Source organism: Pristis pectinata, chromosome 1 (genome assembly GCF_009764475.1).
Source record: "Pristis pectinata isolate sPriPec2 chromosome 1, sPriPec2.1.pri, whole genome shotgun sequence".
Lineage (NCBI taxonomy): Eukaryota > Metazoa > Chordata > Chondrichthyes > Rhinopristiformes > Pristidae > Pristis > Pristis pectinata.
This window is the reverse complement of record NC_067405.1, coordinates 1,757,620-1,770,015: the sequence shown is the minus strand read 5'-3', so window position 1 is coordinate 1,770,015 and position 12,396 is coordinate 1,757,620. Positions and strand designations below refer to the sequence as shown.

General features: G+C 55.0%; 1 protein-coding gene across 8 annotated transcripts in view; it reads left to right on the top strand.

The window, feature by feature from the left end:
* Positions 1-12,396, top strand: part of tns1b (tensin 1b) — a 290,940-nt gene that overhangs the window by 175,130 nt on the left and 103,414 nt on the right. For all 8 annotated transcript variants that reach the window (XM_052014032.1, XM_052014038.1, XM_052014015.1 and 5 more), the window contains one exon: positions 1,984-2,070. In XM_052014032.1, coding sequence (XP_051869992.1) covers positions 1,984-2,070 — 87 coding nt within the window. The remainder of the gene's footprint in view (positions 1-1,983; positions 2,071-12,396) is intronic.

Below are 12,396 nucleotides of genomic sequence, written 5' to 3'. Positions count from 1 at the left end.
GGGTTGGGGGAGGGAGTCAATGGGAGGAGGGAACCAGGAGGGGGTGACAGAGGGGCTGAAGGTGGGGTGGGGACTGTCCCTGGGGCAGGAGGGTCGGGGGGCAGAGGGCATGGAATGAGGGTGGGGTGGGAAGAGGAGGACCTGGGGGGATGTTTCTCTGCAGTGATCGGGACCGAGTTTCCTGAGGGGTGGGAGGTCAGTGGGAGGTTGCAGAGGGGGCTGGGGAACGGTGGGGTGGGGGGAGGTGTCCCAGGCAGGAGGGGAGGAGAAGGGCGGAGGGGTTAACTGGGGACTGACGGACCACGTACCTGCACCTCTACAGGTGGCCTATCGGATTCCAGCAACTGCTGCATCCGGCTCACCCCTCCCTGGGTCTCTGCTTCACTGACATGATGCAGGGAGGGTCCACAACAACCCCCCCCCCCCACCCCACCAGGGGCAGAGCAACAAGAGCTGACTGACTCCTGCCATTTACAGGGGACCTGAGGGGCAACTTTTTCCACACAGAGGGTGGTGGGTACATGGAATGGGCTGCCAGAGGAGGGGCTAGAGGGGGGTACAGTCACAATGTTTAAAAGACACTTGTGGGTAAGAAAGGTTCATTGGGACTTGGGCCAACCATAGGCATCAGGCATGGACGAGTTGGGCCGAAGGGCCTGTCTCTGCGCTGTACGGTTCTGTAGCTCCATCCACAGTGGATTGAAACACCCTTACACAGAGGCACCACGGCACTCCCACAGTACCACCCCTCCCACAGTACCACCCCTCCCACAGTACCACCCCTCCCACAGTACCACCCCTCCCACAGTATCACCCCTCCCACAGTACCACCCCTCCCACAGTATCACCCCTCCCACAGTACCACCCCTCCCACAGTACCACCCCTCCCACAGTATCACCCCTCCCACAGTACCACCCCTCCCACAGTATCACCCCTCCCACAGTACCACCCCTCCCACAGTACCACCCCTCCCACAGTATCACCCCTTTTTTTTTACAAAATGTTTATTCACTAAAAGCACTACAAAAAACAACCAATATCAATTACATTACAGCTAATACAGAAAGAAACAACTAAGCAAAACTAACACCCGTGAAACACACACGCAGCACTACACCCGCTACCGCAACACACACTTCAGATCAGAATCACATTGGAACTGTCCACGACACATGTGATCCCCTGAAGGGCCCACCGAGCGTGAAACTCAGCCAGGGCGCCTGCAGAGACAGCGTGCTCCCTTTCCAAAGACACCCGCGCGTGCACGTAAGCACGGAAGACGGGCAGGCAGGCAGACTGGCCGGGACCCTCGGCCACCCGCCGACGCGTCCCGTGGATGGCCAGCTTGGCCAGGCCCAGCAGGAGACCCACCAGGAGATCCGCCGCGCGGCCCTCCCCGCGCCGCACCGGGTGCCCGTAGACCAACAGCGCCGGGCTGAAGTGCAACCAGAACTTCAGCAGCAGCCCCCGCAGATACTCGAAGAGGGGCTGCAACCTCTCACACTCCGCATACACGTGGTACACCGTCTCCTCCCGGCCGCAGAAGCGACAGGCGGCCGGAGTGTCGGTGAACCGGCTCAAGAATCGGTTGCACGGCACGGCCCGGTGCAACACCCTCCACCCCAGGTCCCCGACGTACAGCGGGAGGACTCCCGCGTAGAGAGACCTCTACCAGGGACCCTCAGTACCACCCCTCCCACAGTGTGACCCTCCCTTAGTACTGCCCCTCCCACAGTGAGGCCACCACAGTACCCCCCCCCCCCCCCGCCCCACAGCACCATGACAATGTACTGACGGACTGGGAGTTGGTTATGGGATGGAGAGCAGAGAGTGGGAATGGACTCAGGGTGCCGGGCTGTGACTGGTGGTACGGCAGGGACCTGTGTCTGTGACCCAGCGGATCAGACGTCATGATTGGAAAGTAAATAAAAACATGGTGGAAATTTGAAATTGAAACATGAAATGTTGTAAATCCTCCACAGGTGAGGGAGCGCCCATGGAGAGAGAAGCAGACTTCACGTTGCAGAATGGAGACCCTTTGGCAGAACTGGGGAAGAAAGCTAAAAAAGGTAATTTTGTGTTGAAGAGAAGGTGCTGGGGAGGATGGGCAGCACGGTGACGGACAGGTTTAACAGAATATGGGGCAAATGTGGGCAAATGGGACTAGCTTAGATGAGCAGCATGGTCGGTCTGGACGAGTTGGGCCGAAGGGCCTGTTTCTGAGCGCAGACTCCATGAGGATTGGTGCCTTGTTTAACAGAATAGAGGGGTTGAATGGCTTTCCCTCTGTGACACCTCACCGTGGGACAGAAGGCCTTGAGCCATCTCACCTGCAGAAAGACTCGTGCTTTCGAACAGCTGCTGGACTTCAGAATATCTCACTCAGGGAGATCGGTTCCTGGGGGAAGAGGTGTCCACGCTGCCTCTTCCATAAATCAGGAATGTACATTGCAGGAAATCAGGTTCACTTAAGCAAGGAGAAAACAGATTATCTCAGAGCCACAGGTACAGACGGTATCGAGGCAGGCAATTCCTCTCTGTAATGAGAAGGTGCACACCGTTATAACTGGGGCAGTGAGGGGTAAGTGGTGGAGAATATTTTCTCTGGAATGAGAATAAATTTAGCAAAAATAATTTAAAGGTCAGAGCGAGGAGGAGTGGGTAGAACAGGGAGCAGGTGGACAGATGAGGTGGTGAAATAGGGAGAGGAGACGGGCAGAGAAAGAGAGAGTGGGGGAGAGAGAAAGACAGACAGAGAGGGCTCCAGGCAGATGTTGTGAGACTCTCTGCCTCCACCACCCCCATCCTCTGGATGAAAAGGTTCTTCCTCACATCCCCTCTCTGCCTCAGAACCGTCACAATAATCACCCTCACCCTTCAGTTTTAGACCCCTCTGCTACAGGAGAACATTTCCTATCGAGCCTCACCGTTCTGTACATCTTTGTCAGGTCTCCCATCAGCCAAGCCATAACTGAGATGTTCCGTCCCCGGTGAATCTCCCCTCCCTCCACACCTTCTCCAATCTACCACATTGTTTGTGTAACGTGGTGAGCAGGTGGGGGGGGGGGGGGGGAAGGGAAAGTGAAGAGAGGCTCAGATGCAAGGAGAAACAGGTAGAGGAAGATGGAAAGGAAAAGGGAGATAGAAATTGAGCCAGCACACGTGGTTGGAGAACAGGGCAAATGGCAGAGTGAATGGAGAAAGAGGAGAGAGAGAGAGAGGTGGAGACAGAGAGTGAGAGAGAGCAGGGCAAAGAAAGAGAGAGAGAGACAGAGAGGGGGCAGAGACAGAGAAGGCAGAAAGAGAGACAGAGTGAGAGAGAGTGGGGGGTAAGGAAAGAGAGAGACATAGGGAGTGAGAGAGAGAGAGGTGGGGGGGAAGGCAGAGACAGAAAGAGAGGACAGAGAGGGAGACAGATGAATAGATAGAGAGATAGAGAGAGAGAGGGGGGCAGAGAAAAAGGCAGAGAGAAAAAGAGAGGGCAGAGAGAGGGGGGGAGACAGACAGAGAGACAGAGAGGGAGAGGGGGACAGAGAAAGGGGTGGGATGGCGGAGAGTGGATGTTGTTGGAGGTTCTGTTCCCATTTTCTCTTCCAGTCCAAGCACAAGGCGGTGAACTAACTGGAAACAGACTTCCTTTCAATTTGATTCAGTCAAAGGCTGGGGTGTGTTCCAGATCTGACTCCAATTAGCCAGCCTGTAATTCAATCTGCCTCCAACTGATGACTTCACTTGCTGTTTGAGTCTGCCTCGTAGTCAGCAGCCCACTGATGTGACGGCAGTGTCCTACAGAGCTCTGGTCAATGACACCAGCCCCCAGGGACTGCCAGCCCTCACTTTCTCTGACAGCCACCTCAGCAGGTGCTGCCCGGACGTGGCTGGGACACAGGCAGAGAGCTGCGAGAGTGACTGTGATGGGGACGGGTCCTGCCCGCTCCTATCTTGGCACCAACAAATACCGCCTGTGGCATTCTTCTGCTCTGTACAAATCTGCCAACTTCAGTGGGAGGTCCCAGAAGAGAAGTTCAGGCACAACTCTGGTAGCTGGCGAGCTCTCCTGAAGGCTACAAGGAAGACTTCCCACGTCAGATAAGCTGCAGGTACGGAGTGTGGTGGGAGGGCAATGTGGAGAGGTTGTGAGGCAACAAAACAGGTGCAGTGGGAAGGGAAAGGTGGGAGACGGGGTCTACATAGACGGGCTGATGGGTCACGGTGGGACCTGATGTGTGATGGTTCCTGCCAGCAATGTTTCACGCTGTGACGGTTGGCACCGTGCTGTGTGTAGGAAGGTTGTGGAAGATATGCTGTGTGAGTAACAACACGTGAATGCTCGGTACATGTGAGACACGGAATGCTGGAGAGACAGGCAGAGTTGTGGAGAGAGACGAGGGGAAACAGTAGTTCGGTGGTATCTCATCAAAGGTTTTAACTTTGACCCTCACTGGGGGACGGTCCCACACACACTGACCCTCACTGGGGGACAGTCCCACACACACTGACCCTCACTGGGGGACGGTCCCACACACACTGACCCTCACTGGGGGACGGTCCCACACACACTGACCCTCACTGGGGGACGGTCCCACACACACTGACCCTCACTGGGGGACGGTCCCACACACACTGACCCTCACTGGGGGACGGGTCCCACACACACTGACCCTCACTGGGGGATGGTCCCACACACACTGACCCTCACTGGGGGACGGTCCCACACACACTGACCCTCACTGGGGGATGGTCCCCGACACACTGACCCTCTGGGGGACGGTCCACACACACTGACCCTCACTGGGGGACAGTCCCACACACACTGACCCTCACTGGGGGACAGTCCCACACACACTGACCCTCACTGGGGGACGGTCCACACACACACTGACCCTCACTGGGGGACGGGTCCCACACACACTGACCCTCACTGGGGGACGGTCCACACACACTGACCCTCACTGGGGGACAGTCCCACACACACTGACCCTCACTGGGGGACGGGTCCCACACACACACTGACCCTCACTGGGGGACGGGTCCCACACACACTGACCCTCACTGGGGGACGGGTCCCACACACACCCTCACTGGGGGACGGTCCCACACACACTGACCCTCACTGGGGGACGGGTCCCACACACACTGACCCTCACTGGGGGACGGGTCCCACACACACCCTCACTGGGGGACGGTCCCACACACACACTGACCCTCACTGGGGGACGGGTCCCACACACACTGACCCTCACTGGGGGACGGGTCCCACACACACCCTCACTGGGGGACGGTCCCACACACACTGACCCTCACTGGGGGACAGTCCCGCACACACTGACCCTCACTGAGGGTCGGTCCCACACACACTGACCCTCACTGGGGGACGGTCCCACACACACTGACCCTCACTGAGGGTCGGTCCCACACACACTGACCCTCACTGGGGGACAGTCCCGCACACACTGACCCTCACTGAGGGTCGGTCCCAGACATACTCTGGTCAGACTACACTTAGGGTACTGTGTCCAGTTCTGGTCACCTCATTATAGGAAGGATGTGGAGGCGTTGGAGAGGGTGCAGAGGAGATTTACCAGGATGCTGCCTGGATTAGAGAGTATGGATTATGAGGAGAGACTAAGGGAGCTAGGGCTGTTCTCATTAGAGAGGAGGAGGATGAGAGGAGACATGATAGAGGTGTACAAGATATTGAGAGGAATAGATAGAGTGGACAGCCAGCACCTCTTTCCCAGGGCACCAATGCTCAATACAAGAGGGCATGGCTTTAAGGTAATGGGTGGGAAGTTCAAGGGAGATATCAGAGGAAGGTTTTTTACCCAGAGAGTGGTTGGGGCATGGAATGCGCTGCCTGGGGCGGTGGTGGAGGCAGGTACATGGGTCAAGTTTAAGAGATTACTAGATAAGTATAGGGAGGAGTTTAAAATAGAGGGATATGTGGGAAGAAGGGGTTAGATAGTCTTAGGTGAGGTTTAAATGTCGGCACAACATTGTGGGCCGAAGGGCCTGTATTGTGCTGTACTGTTCTATGATTCTATGATTCTATATACTGACCCTCACTGGGGGAGGGGTCCCACACACACTGACCCTCACTGGGGGAGGGGTCCCACACACACTGACCCTCACTGGGGGATAATTGCTCTCATTCCTGGTCCACCATTCAATCAGACCCTCTCTGTTCTTTCCCTCACCGTGACCTGCACTAATCCCATGTCCTTTGATTCCATTTTATATCTAAAAAGCTATCGATCTCTGTTCAGACTGCACCCATCAACCCGGTCTGCCCAGCCTCCTGTGTACAGAGCTCTGGAGATTCATTACCCTCTTGAAATAATTTCTTCTAATCTCTGCAGCCTATAACAAGGGTCTCGACCAGAAACATCAACTGTCCGTTTGCCCCCACAGACGCTGCTCAACCCGCTGTTCCTCCAGCACTTTGTGTGTTGCTCCAGATCCCAACATCTGCAGTCTCTCATGTCTCCTCTTGTGGTCTCTGTCCTGAATGGCTGAACCCTCTGAGACTGGCACCCTGGTTTTCAGCTCCCCAGCCAGGGGACGTTTCAGCCTCTGTTCAATGAAATCACTGCTCACTCCTCAAAACTCCAGCGAGTATGAACTTTGTCTGCTTCATCTCTCTGGACAACCCCCCTCCCCCCCCCCATCCCATGAATAAATCTTGGTGAACCTCTGCTGCACTCCCTCAGTTACAAGTACGTACCTCCTTAGATTGGGAGACCAATCCTGGGCACAGCATTCCAGAGGTGGCCCCGCCAGCACTCTGTGGCATTTCACTAAGATGCCTTCATTCCTGTACTCAGTTAGGCACCTCGATGGACATGGACAGGTTGGGCCGAAGGGCCTGTTTCAATGCTGTATCATTGTATCTAGATCCACTTGCAATAAAGGCCCACATACCATTCGCCTTCCCAACTGCTTTGCTGTACCCGTACGTTAACTTTCAGAGATCGGTGTATGAGGTCCCTCCGAACACCAACACCCTTTCGTTTCTCCCCTTTTCAAAATCACTCTTTTTCTGTTACTTTTCCACTGGTGGATGACTATTTTTCTGTGTTGTATTCTACATCCTTGCCCATCCTTTAGCCTGTTCATATCCCCCTCTCTGCAGGCCCCTCATATCCACATTCCACCCAGCTCGGTATCATCTGCAAACCTGGATATATCACGTACAGAGGCAGAACTTGCTGGAAACACTCAGCAGGTCAGGCAACATCCGCGATGAGAGAAAACTATTAATGTTTCAGGCCCAGGACCCTTTGTTGCTCTTTCCTCAGGTGCTGTCTGACCCGCTGAATGTTTCCAGTATTTTGTTTTTAATTCAGATTTTGATTTTAAGGATATATTACACTTGTTTCCCACATCCACATCATTGCTCGCTGGTGGTCACTGGGCTGCAGACAACCACCGGGGGACTGCTCCACAACGGGCTCCACACTTGAAGGGTGTTGTAGAACAGAGGGACCCAGGAGTACAAGTACGTGGCTCACTGAAAGTGGCATCACAGGTAGACGGGGAGGTGAAGAAGGCACTTGGCACATTGGCCTTCATCAGTCAGGGCACTGAGGAAAGAAGTTGGGAGGTTACATTGCAGTTGTGCAAGAGGTTGGTGAGGTTGCATTTGGGATATTGTGTTCAGTTTTGGTCACCCTGCTAGAGGAAGATGCCATTAAGCTGGAAAGAGTGCAGAGGAGATTTACGAGGATGTTGTCAGGACTCGAGGGACTGAGTCATGCAGAGGTTGAGCAGGTTGGGACGTTTTTCATTGGAGTGTAGCAGACTGAGTGGTGATCTTATGGAGGTGTATAAAATCATGAGGGGCGTAGATAGGCTGAATGCATGCAGTCTTTTTCCCAGGATGGAGGAATCAAGAACTGGAGGGCACAGGTTTAAGGTGAGAGGGGAGAGACTTAATAGGAACCTGAGGGGCAACTTCTTCACCCAGAGGGTGGTCCGTATATGGAACGAGCTGCCAGAGGAAGTGGGTGAGGCAGGTACATTAACAACATTTAAAAGGCACTTGGATAGGTCTGTGGATAGGAAAGGTTTAAAGGGATATGGGCCAAACATGGCCAAATGGAACTAATTTAGATGTGAATCTTGGTCGGCACAGACCGGTTGGGCTGAAGGGCCTGTTTCCGTGCTATGTGACTCTGTGACTCTAAGTATGGGATCTTCCTCTGTAAACATGGAACATAAAACGGTATAGCACAATACAGGCCCTACAGCCCACCATGTTATGCCGACCTTTAAACCTCGCCTAAGACTATCTAACCCCTTCCTCCCACATATCCCTCTAACTTAAATTCCTCCATATGCTTATCTAACAATCTCTCGAACTTGACCAATGTATCAGCCTCCACCACCACCCCAGGCAGCGCATTCCATGCACCAACCACTCTCTGGGTGAAAAACCTCCCTCTGACATCTCCCTTGAACTTCCCACCCATTACCTTAAAGCCGTGTCCTCTTGTATTGAATTCTGGCTGATTATTCAACCATAGAAGGATCCCAATCAATTAAGATCCAGGTGTGTCTCCGTGTCCTGTGGCAAATATGTGTGTCCGTGTGTGTGCGTGTCTGTGTGTGTTTGTATGTGTGTGTGTGTGTGCGCGTGTGCGTGTGTGCATGTGTGTGTGTGCGCGTGTGTGTGTTTGCGTGTGCGTGTGCATGTGTGCATGTGTGTGTGTGCGTGTGTGTGTGTTTGCATGTGTGTGTGTGCGTGTGTGTGCGTGTGTTTGCATGTGTGTGTGTGTGTGCGTGTGTTTGCATGTGTGTGTGTGCGTGTGCGTGCGCGCGTGTGCGTGTTTGCGTGTGCGTGTGCATGTGTGCGTGTGCATGTGTGTGTGTGCGCGTGTGTGTGTTTGCATGTGTGTGTGTGTGTGTGTGTGTGTGTGTGTGCGTGTGTTTGCATGTGTGTGTGTGTGTGCGTGCGTGTGTGTGTGTGTGTGCGTGTGTTTGCATGTGTGTGTGTGCGTGTGCGTGCGCGCGTGTGCGTGTTTGCGTGTGCGTGTGCATGTGTGCGTGTGCATGTGTGTGTGTGCGCGTGTGTGTGTTTGCATGTGTGTGTGTGTGTGTGTGTGTGTGTGTGTGCGTGTGTTTGCATGTGTGTGTGTGTGTGCGTGCGTGTGTGTGTGTGTGTGCGTGTGTTTGCATGTGTGTGTGTGTGTGCGTGCGTGTGTGTGTGTTTGTGCGTGTGTGCCAGATTTTTTTTTCCATTGGAGCTTTGCCTGGTGTTGATCAGTGGAGGAAGGAACAGACAGCAGATTAAACGGACAATTTTTAATTCCTGGATCTTTCACTCCTTCCACAGAACACAACCCATAGTATCACTCCCCTCTAATCTCCGTGCATTCCTGCCTCCATCAGCGTCTCGCTCTCCCTCTCTGAGAGGGGCACTGGGAACACAGTGTAATGTTTGAACTGATATGGTGCCTTTTGCAGTCTCAGCTTTTGTTGAGCATTTGACAGTCACATACTTCAGCGACCAAATTGAGTGCAGGAAGTTCTCACACTGAGCAACCTGATATCGGGTCCATGCCATGATGACTGATGTTGGCTGAGTGTTAGGTATTGGCCTGGAGACTGAGGATCAGACCCTGTGGGATTCTGAATGTTCAGATGTCTTGGACAGTGTAATGTTCCGTTCGGAAAATGGCCCCGTCATCAGTGAGGAGCTCCCTCAGTATCGCCCTCCCACAGTGAGGAGCTCCCTCAGTATCGCCCTCCCACAGTGAGGAGCTCCCTCAGTATCGCCCTCCCACAGTGAGGAGCTCCCTCAGTACCACCCCTCCCACAGTGAGGAGCTCCCTCAGTATCGCCCTCCCACAGTAAGGAGCTCCCTCAGTATCGCCCTCCCACAGTGAGGAGCTCCCTCAGTATCGCCCTCCCACAGTGAGGAGCTCCCTCAGTATCGCCCTCCCACAGTAAGGAGCTCCCTCAGTATCGCCCTCCCACAGTGAGGAGCTCCCTCAGTATCGCCCTCCCACAGTGAGGAGCTCCCTCAGTATCGCCCTCCCACAGTGAGGAGCTCCCTCAGTATCGCCCTCCCATAGTGAGGAGCTCCCTCAGTACCACCCCTCCCACAGTGAGGAGCTCCCTCAGTACCACCCCTCCCACAGTGAGGAGCTCCTTCAGTATCGCCCTCCCACAGTGAGGAGCTCCCTCAGTACCACCCCTCCCACAGTGAGGAGCTCCCTCAATACCACCCCTCCCACAGTGAGGAGCTCCCTCAGTATCACCCTCCCACAGTGAGGAGCTCCCTCAGTACCACCCCTCCCACAGTGAGGAGCTCCCTCAGTACCACCCCTCCCACAGTGAGGAGCTCCCTCAGTATCGCCCTCCCACAGTAAGGAGCTCCCTCAGTATCGCCCTCCCACAGTGAGGAGCTCCCTCAGTATCGCCCTCCCACAGTGAGGAGCTCCCTCAGTATCGCCCTCCCATAGTGAGGAGCTCCCTCAGTACCACCCCTCCCACAGTGAGGAGCTCCCTCAGTACCACCCCTCCCGCAGTGAGGAGCTCCCTCAATACCACCCCTCCCACAGTGAGGAGCTCCCTCAGTATCGCCCTCCCACAGTGAGGAGCTCCCTCAGTATCGCCCTCCCACAGTGAGGAGCTCCCTCAGTACCACCCCTCCCACAGTGAGGAGCTCCCTCAGTACCACCCCTCCCACAGTGAGGAGCTCCCTCAGTATCGCCCTCCCACAGTGAGGAGCTCCCTCAGTATCGCCCTCCCACAGTGAGGAGCTCCCTCAGTACCACCCCTCCCACAGTGAGGAGCTCCCTCAGTATCGCCTTCCCACAGTGAGGAGCTCCTTCAATACCACCCCTCCCACAGTGAGGAGCTCCCTCAGTATCGCCCTCCCACAGTGAGGAGCTCCCTCAGTACCACCCCTCCCACAGTGAGGAGCTCCCTCAATACCACCCCTCCCACAGTGTGGAGCTCCCTCAGTACCACCCCTCCCACAGTGAGGAGCTCCCTCAGTATCGCCCTCCCACAGTGAGGAGCTCCCTCAGTATCGCCCTCCCACAGTGAGGAGCTCCCTCAGTACCACCCCTCCCACAGTGAGGAGCTCCCTCAGTACCACCCCTCCCACAGTGAGGAGCTCCCTCAGTATCGCCCTCCCACAGTGAGGAGCTCCCTCAGTATCGCCCTCCCACAGTGAGGAGCTCCCTCAGTATCGCCCTCCCACAGTGAGGAGCTCCCTCAGTACCACCCCTCCCACAGTGAGGAGCTCCCTCAGTACCACCCCTCCCACAGTGAGGAGCTCCCTCAGTATCGCCCTCCCACAGTGAGGAGCTCCCTCAGTATCGCCCTCCCACAGTGAGGAGCTCCCTCAGTATCGCCCTCCCACAGTGAGGAGCTCCCTCAGTATCGCCCTCCCACAGTGAGGAGCTCCCTCAATACCACCCCTCCCACAGTGAGGAGCTCCCTCAGTATCGCCCTCCCACAGTGAGGAGCTCCCTCAGTACCACCCCTCCCACAGAGGAGCTCCCTCAGTACCGCTCTTCCACAGTCCAGCAGGTCCTCAGCTCTGCTCCTCTGACAGTGAAGCATTTCCTCAGAACCACACGGGGTGTGTGACCCTAACTCTGTTCTGGAATGTTTGGAATGGGATGTGTCTAACGATGGCAGTTCAGTGAAGTGAGCCCTGTGTTCAGGTTGGGAAGCTGGCTGTGAATTATGGCAGGTTCGTCATTCACTCTGTGTAATGTTCCCAAGGTCTCACACCTTGATTGTTCCCTGTCTATATCAGCTGTTACGTAGCCCTAATTCACAACAGTGACTGGGTCCGAAGCACTCTGTGGGCAGTGGATTGCTTTGTCTGTGTGGTGAGGTGTTGTGGGCAATAAACCCAGATCACAGCTTCATCCGCAGCCCCCTTGTAGTTAACAGTCCATCTTATCGCACTAGGGGACCGTTCAATAGTCTAATAACAGTGGGATAGAAGCTGTCCTTGAGCCTGGTGGTACATGCTTTCAGGCTTCTGCCCAATGGGAGGGGGGAGAAGGGAGAATGTCCGGGGTAGAAGGGGTCTTTGATTATGTTGTCTGCTTTACCGAGGCAGCGAGAAGTGTAGACAGAGTCCATGAAGGGGAGGCTGGTTTCCGTGACGCGCTGGGCTGTGTCCACAACTGCAGTTTCTTGCAGTCTCGGGCAGAGCAGTTGCCGTACCAAGCCAGAATGCATCAAGATAGGATGCTTTCTATTGTGCATCAGTAAAAGTTGGCGAGTGTCAATGGAGACATGCCGAATTTCTTTAGCCTCCTGAAGAAGTAGAGGTGCCAGTGAGCTTTCTTGGCTGTGGACCAGGATAGGCTATTGGTGATGTTCACTCCTGGGAACTTGAAGCTTTCAACCCTCGACCTCAGCAC